The sequence below is a fragment of the Accipiter gentilis genome, chromosome 19 (genome assembly GCF_929443795.1).
Source record: "Accipiter gentilis chromosome 19, bAccGen1.1, whole genome shotgun sequence".
NCBI lineage: Eukaryota > Metazoa > Chordata > Aves > Accipitriformes > Accipitridae > Astur > Astur gentilis.
Window position 1 is genome coordinate 7,961,624 of NC_064898.1, and position 12,733 is coordinate 7,974,356.

At 51.3% G+C, this 12,733-nt stretch overlaps 1 protein-coding gene across 1 annotated transcript in view; it reads right to left on the reverse strand.

Moving 5' to 3' along the window:
* FGF9 (fibroblast growth factor 9) overlaps positions 1-8,948 on the reverse strand; it is a 28,077-nt gene extending 19,129 nt beyond the window's left edge. Inside the window, exons 1-2 of the mRNA XM_049822852.1 lie at positions 8,125-8,948; positions 1,508-1,611 (exon numbers count right to left, since the gene is read on the reverse strand). Of these exons, the coding sequence (XP_049678809.1) occupies positions 1,508-1,611; positions 8,125-8,401 (381 nt within the window). The 5' untranslated portion in view covers positions 8,402-8,948. The remainder of the gene's footprint in view (positions 1-1,507; positions 1,612-8,124) is intronic.
* Between the last annotated feature and the right edge of the window lie 3,785 nt (positions 8,949-12,733).

Here is a 12,733-nt window from a genome sequence, read left to right on the forward strand (position 1 = left end):
TTTCCCACTCACTGGTTCTCACCACCTCTGCATCTCCCTCTCGCCCATGTCCACACATTCTCCATCCCAGCCTTGCCCCTCATTCTACCACCTCTTTTTCTGCCTCCCACATACACTGTCATGATCCGTACCTTCTGCTTTCCTCCCCTGATCTGCTCTTTGCTCAGAAGACAGTCCCCTTCCCCTCTCTGCCTTCCCTCTCTCACACAAAATGTTGCTAGAAAGGTATCAGTGAACCTCGACACCCCTATAAAACCACTTTTTCTGGACCTTCCTGGTCTCGCTTCCTCACACTCCTCCATGGATCACGTTATACGAAAGCTGGAATTGCCTCTGACCCTTTCTGTTTTCACCACCTTCTCGTGTTTCCTCCCGCTCTCACTGCTGTCCCACTCAGTTCCCTCCCCACCCTCCTCCCAGTTACCGTTACTCCCTTCTGACACGGGTATCTTCAGCTACACCCAAAGCCACTCCCTACCACTTTAACTCCTTTTGGGGCGTCTCTCTTGGCAACGTTTAGACCATCAGTCGACCCTCGTCACCTTCTCCGTGCTTCTAATGAAGCCCAGTGAATACACGGCCTCCCTTCACTTTAAACAGTTGCTTACCCTTCAAACCCGCCATCCTCTTCCTCAAACACAACTGCTTCTCCCCAGTCCTTGTCAACTTCGGAGGTCGATACTTTACTGCTAGAAGAGGCTGCCTTCTGTTTGGGGAGTTACCCGCCCGATTTCAGATTCCGCCTGCCCACGACCTACCCAGGGTGCGAGCCGCAGCGTACGTCAGATCTCTCAAGTATTCCCAGGTGAGGCTCACATCGCACACGCACGCACACACGCTCCTCTGCTGCAAGACAGCCCGTGTTGCCGAGATCAGTCACTCATCGGCTGCAGGTAGGCTGGTTCGCCAGCCTAACTCCCACGTCTGAAATACCGAGTTTTACTCCTCCCTCACACCCGTTACTCACTCCTGCTGCCATCCCTCAGGGAGAGCCAGCTGAACTCTCAGGACAAGACCACCAAGCCTCTTGCCCTCATTCCTATACTTTCTATAACTTTTATCCAGGCCTATTTCTCATCTTCTCATCCACATGTGACACCCATTACCTCCCCCTCCACTTTCTTTTGTCCATTCCTAGAAAGCTCTCTGCCTACGCACAAAAGGCAGCGACTTAGTCTCTTTTCAGGTCTCTACTGAAAGGACGCGTTTACAAATCTTCCAGTACATCCTGCAGTCTTCAGTGACCAGCTCTGGCCATCAGTCTCTATTGCTTGCCTCTAAATTGTCGTCCATCTGCATTATTACTCATTCCTGACTTTGTCACCTTTTCCCTCACCCATATTTGTTATACCGCCCACAGGGTCTTGTTTCAAATTAGGCTGCAAGATATTTAGGGCAGAAACAGTGCTTGTACAGCACCTAGTGCAACGGTGGCTTCTAGGAGTTAGCAAGTATTTTTCCCACAGAATGTAAGGATCATGACTGCCCAGGGCTAGCGGGAACTTACCGAGCCGTACAGTTCCCCTTTCTCATTCATTCCAAGGTAGAGTCCACTGTCGACTCCTCGGATGCTGACCAAGCCCACTGCTATACTGATAAATTCCAGTATACCTATAAAATGCAGGAAAAAACAAACAATGTACATATTGTTTCCATTGAAAGATATTTTTTTCCAGATGTGACTAATCCCTGAGCGACAAGCAGCTATTTCCAAAGGCGTTTTCCCATTTTCAGAGTTGTTTGGAGGAAGATGAGGAACAAATGAATATATCTTAAAGTACAATACTTGGAACAGTGAAGTCCTTTGAGTCTCTGCTAGAATGATGCATTGCAGGCACCATTAATGTACCAAATTAAAAGACTACTCTCAATCTTTCTTATCATCTCTAAACACAGATCTAAAGCTCAGTTGTATTCTGATTCGCACAACAAATAATACATTCAAAGAAAAAAAAAAAAAACCAAACAAGTTTTTAGATTGCAAAAAATTAGCAGTATTAACCTATGAAATTTGTCCTGCAAAATAAATTCTGAAAAATACATTTGAATCAGATTTGTGAGATAAAAACAACTTACACATGGAACCAAAAGATCTACTTCCAGGCATCAATGAAGCAGGAATATGGGGAAAGATTTACTCACAGTATGATCTTCCAGAGGCTTGAGAAATGAAAATCCTTAGTATAGTCCAGAGTCTCACACATTTCTGTCTAGATAGTAACCATTCTCTCTGGTGTGTTATTTTTTACTCATCTCAAATTCAAAAATTAAAATATTCTAAACCTAAGTAATAGTGTATAAATGATTAAGTCTTCCCATGCACATAACAGCAAGCTCACACAGACATTTGTGCACTAGAGATAAGAACATTTTGCAGAGAGAAGCACTGCTTCCGCAAAGCAGTTCAGCATCAATGTGCATGGTACAGCAAGTGTGTGTATCAAATATCAGCTCATCTGGTTCTGAGGGTTTGGGGTTTTTTTGGCAGCCTTCCCTGCAAATTGCTTACCTCTTCAGTGAGGATGCTACCAGCCAAACCTTGCATAAACCTAGAAGTCTTGTGGAAAAAATGGAAATTGCTTCCTATTTGGAAGCACTCGTGTAAGACTGTGATGATCTCACAGGAGTTATCCAGCAACATTCAGAAGCACACTGCTGTGTTACGCTACTTTCTGAGCCACAAAGTAAAGCACAGAGTAGCATTTTCAATATATTTTGTGAATTTTCACGTCTAAGCACACCATGTAACTATTTTTAAAGCTTATTGGAAACTACATTTACATGAAATAATAAAACAGTACAGTACGTGTTGAGCCTCACGTGGACAATAAAAAAGCACTTTCATGCATTTTTGGAACAATTAATTTGGCATCTCCCACAAAATAGTTGTGCACTAATCAATAACAGGCATAAATCTAACATAGCACAAGTTGAAGCCAATAGGGAAAATTTATAGCCAAGCTAATGTAAAGATGAAATGTATTCCCTGTAAGGGACTATTGATCATTACCTTATATATTATTCAGTACTACAAACACCATAGTCTTATTGTTTTGATAATCCTGTTTTAAGGCCTGGGCATCTTAGATTATTCTCTACATATGCACAAATAAAAAATACTGGGAGGAAGTATTTAGTAATTATGGATTTTTTTTTTTAAAGTAATAAAAAGTGGTAGCATGCTGTTTATCTGGTATACATAGTATCTCAGATACAACCGATCCATTTAAATCACTTAAACATTCCCATTATATCTGGGCATGCAATACTTGCAGATTTCTTACTAAGGCTTTTCCTGTAAAGCTTTTACCAAACTATCATATTACCTGATACATATTACCAAGCAATTTTAACTGAGGTTAAATCTTATGTTAAGTGTGTATTATACCATACTAGAGCTAAGTTAGTAAATCTGACATCTTTCTCATCAGTATAAATGTAGACTTTAACTGCTGTCCTCATTTCAAATATTTGGGTGCACGCTGCTTAGTGTGTCAAAAGAACAAAATAGCACTGTCACGTCCTATTGAAAGTGCAGAAGATGAATTTATGGTACTTGGCAAGGAGCATCCACGTGTTTGAGATCAGAATGGAGATTGATTTTGAAATATTTAAAAGCCTATTCACAGCAAGTTTTATGTGCCATGCTGTTAAGTCCTTCAAGAGATTATCTGGGGCCAAGCATGCAGACTTACACGAGTCTCGCCAGTTTAAGGATTGCATGATTTGGCCCAACGCTCCTGTGAGTATTTTCGCTGTATAGTTTCTACAACATACGGGTAGCACTTAGGACCTGAACCAGATGTTAAAATAGATATTCCTCTTCGAAAAGAGGCTGGGCCAAATGAAAATCAGCACAGCTCCCAACTGTAAAAGCTAGGGCCCTATTCATAGATAAAAATGGGGAAGAGAAGAAAGGGAGAGAGGAGATAACTGTCTCGGTACATAGGACGCTGACTATCTTCTCGTCAGACACCGACCATTTTCCTTAATGAAACCACTTCAAGGCAGAGAGAGACCCGCTCCTCCGCAGAGAGGCGAGGAAGAAAGTTTTGGGGAAAGTTACGCCTTGCACCTCCACATCAGCCCGTCACGCACCTTCTTCCACGCCATCCAACCGACCACGCAGGCCGGCGGCAGGACGCCAGCCTGACCGCCAAGGCCGGTCCTGCTCTCCTGCCAGGCTCGCAGGAGAGGGCAGGTGGGTCACTCGCGCAACGGGGAACGTCAACTTCCATCTAGTTTAGCGAACAGGCCGGTGAAGAACGGACCGGACAGAAGCCTTTGCCTTGGCTTTAAGCAACGGACATCCCTGCAGCTACACTTCTTTCTGTCGCCGCCGTTCCGCCCTTCGCACGTTTTTGTCTTTGGCTACACGCAGCCTCTCTTTGCACCGCTGGATTGAAGCGGTTTCGCTTCCACTCGGCACCCCAACGCACCATCCAGGGATTCGGTGAAGAAGCGCCTTTCCCCAACCCACCCTTCACCCTGCCGAGGAAGGCAGAGCCCTCGGTGCTCAGCCCGGCCACGGGCCCGAGGGCAGGGGCTTCCCCGGCGTCCCCCCCTCCCCGCCCCCGGCGCCGGGGCTGGGCAGGGCGCTCCGCCGGGCTGCGGTGCCGCCTGCCGCAGCTGTCACCGCTCCCCCCCCCCCCCGGGATGCCAATTAAGAGACGGGAGCGCAGACAGCCACAGCCCCCCAGGAGGCAGCAGGGCCCTGCTTCGGTTTCAGGCTCTCACAGCGCACTTGCCCCCCCGCATCCCCTCCCCTCTGCAATAGCGGGGGAGGCTGCGGGGGCTGCTCGGGGCCCTTCATCTGCCTAAAACCTGGCCCCCAATTCCCACTCCCGGGGGCCACAGCCCTCCGCGTGCATCACACACACACACACACACACACCGGCCTCCCGGGTCACCCCGCAGACAGCACGGGGATTGGGGGGGGGGGGGGGGGGGGGCAGCCCCGGCCCCCCCGCATCCAGCAGCAGAAGGGGCGGGCGGCCGCAGCGGGACCCCCGACCCCCCCGGGCCCTCCCCGGCACCGCCCCCGGCCCGGCGGCCCGGGAGCCGGAGCAGGCAGGGCGAGTGGGAGAGGCGGGAGGGCGGGCGGCTGCGCGGCTCCCGCAGATGATGAACGCAGCGGTTCCTTGTAGCAGCAGGTCCCGGGGAGCGGAGGTCACCTGCTGACAAGCTTTTTTTTTTTTCCTTTTCCTGCATGCTCCTATTTTTTTAATGCTGTGCATGCAGTACTTGTGCTGACGCACAGAGGCACGCCTCTCCGCTCTTACAGAGTTCCTGAATTTACAATGACTCCACTGTCTAGCAAATGCCCTAGACTAAAGGAGACTGCATCAAAAAAAAAAAAAAATTTTCTTTTGTGCCCCAGGAGAGATACGGCTTTGATCACCTGAGATCGCATTACGGGGGGGGGGGGACGACGACGACACCGAGCCGGGCTCTCCCGGGGAGCTTTTCTTTTAGAGATGGACATCTTGCTGCAGGAATTGCGAAATGCCAGGGCTCCCAGAACCGGGCGAGTATAGACACACAATATGGCTCGGTTTATTGTATGCAATAGGCACACATCCAACATAGCATCACAAAAGAATTACTCTTATCTGATGTCTCTCCAGAGGTGTGTGCGTGTGCGTGTGCGTGTGTGTGTGCGCGGGGAGGGGGATTCCCACAGGGCAGAGCCCAGAGAGGAGTTTACGCGCAGCCCCTGGGGTTTTCTCTTTGTCCTCCTGGAGGAAAACTTCCTTCTGACTCGTGTCGTGTCACCCGTGTCCGTCCCCCCCCCCCCCCCCCCCCCCTGCAGGTTTACCGCACACGCTCCGAGGAGACCAAGTTATCCCGCTCTCCCCCGGGCAGCTCCCGAGTTGGGATGCGGACCTTCCCGGGCTCATCAGAAGACTTTACAATCACCCAAACCCAAATAGCATCTGCGATTCCGTGACCTCCCGGCAAACACAACAGCGATGTCACGGCACCGATACAAAAAGCCCCGAGATCCCCTCCCCGCTCCCGAATAAGCCGGGAGCCCCAACGCATCCCGTGGCTTTGCCGTGCCCGGTCTGCCCGACCCCGGACCGAGCCGGGGCATCACCGGGGCGCTCCGTGGGAGAGGAGTTATCGCAGGGGTGGGTGCATCCTGGGGAGCAGAGGGCGATCAAACCCAGAAGGAAAAAAAAAAAAAAAAAAAAGAAAGAAAGAAATCTATTTAAAGCCAAGGCGCTGGAAGAGCTGCCCCTCGGAATTGTCAGCTTCCTACAACTGCGGCTGGAAAGCCATTTTTAAAAATAGACGCCGCGAATAATGTGGTCACCGCCGCCTTGCGAAGGGAACAGCTGGCGGCCCTCCTCCGGGGGCGGCGGGGCCCCGCGGGGTGCCGGCCCCCCGCAGCCCCGGCTGCCGGTGCGCGGAGCTGAGCGGAGCGGCCGCCCTACACCTGCTGCCGGCCCCGCACCGCGCCCCGCACCGCAGCGGGCAGGGGGAAACCTGCGGCTACGGCTGCAGTTCAGCAGCTACGGCGCCTGCCCGTGTCAAGGAAAATGCCTGGATGCACAATCCTCCCCCCCCCCCCCCTCCGCCCCGTTCCCCGCACTGCGCGGCTGCCTAAAACACTTTCCGCACTTTTTCCTCGCCAGCAAACGTGGATGTTGCTCTCCCGGGGGAGCCGCGACGCTAAATGTCGTCCGTCCGTCCGTCCCCCCCCCCCTCCGCCCCGGGGACCCCGGGCGGGCGGCGTGGGAGGGAGGCAGAGCCTGGAAGCAGCGTGAGAGTGTCAGGGAGCAGGCGGGGGATGGAGGATAAACCTGCGCCCATGCGAGTCTCAGCCCTCTCCACCACCAGCACCCCCCCCCCCGCCCCTTCCCTCCTGCGCCCTTTGGAGATCATCTCCTACAACACCGGCATTATCTAAACAGCTTCGCAAAGCAATAAAATACAGTTTAGATATCGCTCAACATCTGGCATTAAAATACGAAGAGAGAGAGAAGAAAAAAAAAATCACCACAGGACTTTGTTTTTACGACCGAATTTAAGTGCTGTCAGGTTGGTTCACTCACAAGTTAACTCCTTCCAACAGCTGGGAGCGTGGCGAGCTAACCTGGCCTATTTTCCTCCCCCCTCCTTCAAAACCACAAAGAATCGGCTCATCCAGGCTGTTTTAGTTACTTTCCTACATGCGATCTGCCGGGCTCTGCCCTGAACAGTCTCCCTGGCAGCGGAGAAGCCCCGGGCCCACTCGACTCGCGTGTGCGTGTGTGCGTGCACGGGCTCCGAGGGGTGGCCGAAGCCCTGAGCCCTCCAGCCCCGGCTGCTGAGTCACAAAATCGCGTCCCCTGGAAATGAAATCCAGGAGACGCTCGCCCCGACCCGCTGCCACCTGGACACGCCACACCGCCGGGGAAAGGCAGGTTTGCGGGCAGGCTTCCCCGTGGGTTACGGAGGGGGGGGGGGGGGGGGGCGCGGAGCCCACCTGCGCTCCCTTCTCCTTCCCGGGGCGCCGGGCACCGGCAGCGCCCCGCGGCTGCGGGGTGCGGGGGCCGCGCTCGGGCGTGCGGCGAGCCCCGGCGCGGAGCGGCGGGGGCTGCCGGCGAATCCTCGCCGAGGAGAGAAAATAGGCTGGGTCTGCCATTCAGGCAGTTACTAGGGCAGGTAATCGGCAGGGAAAACGAAAGAAAAGCCCTCGTTAATTTGCGTACAGGACGACGGCCACTCCCTTCGGGAAACTCGGTGAATTTTAAATGGTGGTGGTTAATGATTAAAAACCCCTTTAAACTCGCGAAATCACATCATTCGGCAGAAACGTCCCGAGCGAAAATTCCACCACCGCCACCACCGCCTCCCGGTTAACGCGTCTGCTCTGAAGCAGAACTTGGGGCTACGCGAACGTCGCTACCGAGCGCCCGGCCGCTCCGGCGAGGGCTCCTGCTCCGCTGCGGTGGTGCCGCTCGTCTCCATCTGCAGTCCCGGCCGCCTTCGTTTTCGCCCTCGGCGGCTCAGCCGTCAGCACAAACCCCCCCCCCCCCTTCCCCGCCCGCCTCGCACCCCCCGCCGTCCCCCGGCCCGCGGTTCTGCCCCATTATTTCATCACATGACCACTAAAGGGTTAAGGATAATACCTACCAAATCTGCTGTGGTCTTGCCTGGTTCCCTGGATAGTACCATTGGGGAAGATTTCTAAATGAAATCCAGTCCTGCAGTATAGCTGCCTCCGCCTGAGGATCCCCTTTAAATGGTCCAAGTCCGTGACCGCAGGCCCCCTGGGTAGCCCACCTGCCTCAGACTGACCCAGGTGGTCACTTAACAAAACCGGACTATCCACCGGCAAAACGGGCACATTCCCAAAGGGTACTGCATCCTGCACACCGAAATAGTTCCCAACTTCACCTAAGGGAGCCATCAGAAGATTCTGCTTTTAGAGAATAAGAATAAACAATAATGATGGTGCCAAACCCAGGAGATATAAGATTAGGTATATTCCACTCCTCTCCCCTCCCTAGCGCAGTTACAGAGAAAATGTTCTTTCTTCAATCCATTAAATGCATAAATAAAAGTAATATTCTGTTTTGACTGGTACAGGTTCAAGGTCAAACCAGTTAGTCTACGAAACCACCACTTTATACTCACACACTGACATATTTATAAACATATAGATGTGTATATCTATATAAATGCATATATCCCCAGCTCTTAGCAAGCAATACGGTCTTCAGCCCATCCAACTGTAATAAAGAAAAAAATCCGTAGTTTCTCCATTTGGTTTAAGATAAGAATGACCATAGCAACTTAAATACCTAGGCGTTATAGGGATTTTTTTTTTTAAGATGCACAGGCTACGTCAGGATTTATGGATTCTGACTCCAGAAAGGCATGCGCTGTTTTTACTCTATAACAGACTGCATACATCAGCATGAATCCTGCAAAGGGGGAGGGGGGAAATCTCACGTTGTTGGTTGAGATAAATCCAAAAAAAAAAAAAACAAAAAAAAAAAAAAAGGAAAAAAGAAAAAGGAAAAAAAAAACAACTTTTGACGTCCAAATCTATTATCCAGAATTCTCAGGAGGCTCAGCAGATGTCCACTGGTTTAGGATTATTGACGATCCACAAGCAAAGCAGCAACATACAAGTGCTTGTGCCTTTCTTGGCTGGCTCGAAACAGGTGTTGCTTCTGCAGGGCTCCCTGTGAAATGTTGTACTCCAGCACTGAGCTGCAGCTCTTGACTGTGGATCTCCATCCAGCACGCAGAGTGGCGCAGGAAGAGGCATTGGGCTGGGTTTAAGGTAGTCCTGATTGCTGCTGGAAGGATTCTCCGGGGTCCTAGCGCTCAGCCCTACCTGCTGCAATACAGAGCCGCTTCCAGCGCTTAGGCAACGGCGCGGAGCGGCTCTTACTGCTCTGCGGCAGCGCGGCGCACGCCGGCAAATAAATAAATAAATACATAAATAAGTGGGCGAAACTTTAGGGGAGGGAAAAAAAAAAAAAAAAAAAAAGGCAAAAAAAAAGCGGCGAGATGCTAAATATACCGAGCCCGCCCGCTGCGGGAAGCGGGCTCCTCGGGAGATGCCCGCATAGCCCGAGTCCCCCTTGACATTGGCGGGGGGGGGAGCAGGGCGGGCTGCGCCCTGACGGCGGACCCCGGCCCCGGGCCCCCCCCCCAGGCTCAGGTAACCGGGCTGCCGCTGTCCCGAGCGGGCTTGAAACTCAGCTCCGGAAGGCAAACCGGCGGGGTCGCGGGAAGTTTGGGAGCTCCGTCTGTGTGTGTGTGTCGGGGGGGGGGGGGGGTGTCCGTTATCGCCCACGCCGCATTGTATTTTTTTTTATAATTTTTCCCCCCCCCTTCTCCACTCCGCCCCCCCCGCCGCGGCGGTCCGCAGCCCTCCCGCTCTGCCCCTGCGCTGCCGGGGGCGGCTCCGGCCCCAGCCGGGTGCCGGAGGAGGTTGGGGAGGGCGGGGAGGGGGGGGGGGGGGTTAGTTTTGGGGATGCCGCCGCGGGAGCGGGCAGCGCCGAGCGCCGGGACCCCCCCCGCCGCCTCCGGGGGCGAACCGCGGCTCCCCGCACCCGGGGTCAGCCCAAGTTTTTGAGAGCGCGGTGGAGGGAAGGGGGGGTGCCGATGCTGAGTACGTGTTGTCTCCACCACCCCCCCCCCCCCCCCCCCCAAAAAAAAAAAAAAAAAAAAAGTTCTTTAAAACCGCCAGGAGAGACCCGGCGAGAGGGGAGCGGATTTCTGCTTCTTCTTATGATGCCGAGGTTTGGGGTTTTGCCGCGCTCCGATAGAGCTGCATTAATTAGCAAAGGGACAGAAGGGTCTCCTGCCTTTGCAGAAGGGCTGCTCGGGCAGAGCTCAAGGACCGGGCACGATGCAGACGCTTGCACGGGGGAGAGGACAGCTCCGGCAGCCCCTTGAATTAAGAGGAAAACCTGAAGACAGGCTCTTTTGGGGGTGGTGGGAAGAGAGAGAGGGGCAGGGAGAAAGGGAAAAGAAACGTAATATCTTGGGGGCTGGGGGGGAGAGATTGCATGGTGTGAATGATAATGTGCATCGCTGAGGTGGTGGCGCTCAGGAAGGTCACTGGTGGAGGCTGGAAAGAGCTCCGGGGGAAGGAGAATTTTGCAAGGGGGTTTATTGAAAATAATCGACTCTCTGCGTGTCCTCCTGCACGGTGGGCACTCGTTTGAGGGGGCAGCGCTCCTTGCCTTCCCCACCACAAAAGGCAGCAGCCCAGCTCCGACTGGCGCAGGCTTTATGCATCCCCCCCACTTGCCACTGTGACTTAACACTGGAGAGGAGGGAGAGAGACTTCCAGTTTCCACATCTAGTGGGGAAACTGCAGCAGGGAAAGGCTGTGTCCTGAATCCCCAGGGACCTTTAGGGAACTGACACACTCCATGCCAGCGGCGCACGAGCCACCTCCCTCTCATTTGGCTCCATCGGTCTTTATGGCTATTTGAAGGATGGGATGCAGAAGCTTCAGAGCAGGGTCCCGCCGCGCTAGTTCTGTACAAACCCAGAAAAAGAAACAGTTGCTGCATGTCAGTCCGTGCATTTTGATGTGCAAGAGCAGACGAGACCCCCAACAGCAAAGCAGGAAAATCAGCACTCTCCGGTAAATAGTTCCATAGCATTTACCCTGTATATCGGGTTTAAGGACACTGCTCACACACACACACTGGTTATATCAGCGTGAACAACTGCAGAATGACTTGGGAAAAACTGCAGAACTCACCATGTCAAAAATCATTATTCTTTATCAACTGGATCATGGCAGTACCCAGAGGCCCCGCGCAGGGCTCACAGTCCCATTGTGTCGGATACTGTAGACATATGTAATAAGAGAGATGGTCTATGCCCAAAGAGCTTATGATCTTAACCCATGATGAAAGACAACAGGTGTATACTAAAGACCCATGGGGGAAGGATAAGGGAAAAGCAGCCTTGAGAATAAAAAGCAACAGGCCTGGCCAATGACAAGTGTTTGGTGTCAGAAGGAAGTTTTAAGGAGATTTGAAGGAGAACAATAAAGGAGCTTTATGGTTATTAATGGGAAGGTTTTTCCATGCGTAATGGCTAACTTGGAAGAGAACGTAAAATGGCTTGTTAGGAAATTGGACTGCTGAAAAGTGAAGGTTTGTGCCACTGGCAAAGCAGAAGGAATACTACAGAGTGACTGAAGGGCCTCGTATCTGGTGTGCTCTCAGTCTAGAAACAACTGGGAAAGAGGCTCCCAGCTCCTTTACGGTGCTTTAAAATTTACGTTTCTAGTCCCAGGGAAGAATATTATATGCAATTTTAATTTCTTCTCTAGTCCAGGCTTCAGTATTTTCTATCTTGTACTTCACATCAGCATACGTTATGAAAAATATCTGAAGGTAAAGAAGAAAGTATTGGTATAGTTGCTTTTTTAAAAAAAAAGAACTTAAATGAAAGCCCACAGATTATTGGCTATAGGAAGTTTAGTGTTATAAAAGTGTTATCTAAGTTGAGGCTTTGATGTCTGAATTACTCATAAGTATCAAAGCCACACATGAATTATGCAGGACATCCCCAAAATTATACCCATCTGTGAGTAGGTGGTGTTCCAACCCTGCTTCACATAAAATCTATGTGTGATGTGTAATGTCAAACTTACCCCTTACAGAAGTTTGGCTTTACTGATAGCTGGGGCTGTATTAAAAACCTACACTTTTATCCCCAAGACACTGAGGAAGGAACATCCCTACCCCTAGCTCCCCTCTACTCGAGATTCACACCCACTTCCCTTATACCCTCCTGGAATTAAAGACTGCATCTGCCACAGTGAGTCATCAAGAGCTTACTCATCAGCTTTATGCAGGATTTTAACTCCTGCAAGCAGAGCTGGTCAGAAGGATCCTGCATTTCTTGAGGAGTTCCTGGCACACACTCTCCTTGCACGTACCACACTATTGTGACACCTCTGGCAAGTTTTAGATATTCTGACTTCTTTTTTTTTTTTTTTTTATAAAACTGCTTCACCTGTACTCTGCCAACCAGTTCAGCTTTACATGAACTTTTCACGTATCAATTTTTAAATGTCGTTTAAAAAATAAAATCAGCCTGCCATAAGAAAATGTGGGGTTTTTTTCATTCCCCCAGATTGCATGATTTCACCAAAAGTACAGGATCCTATTCTGGGCCTACAATCTATCCAACAACTCATTTATTTTCCAACTTTGCAGACGGAGAACTGGAAGACTTTTCTTATTAAAAAGAG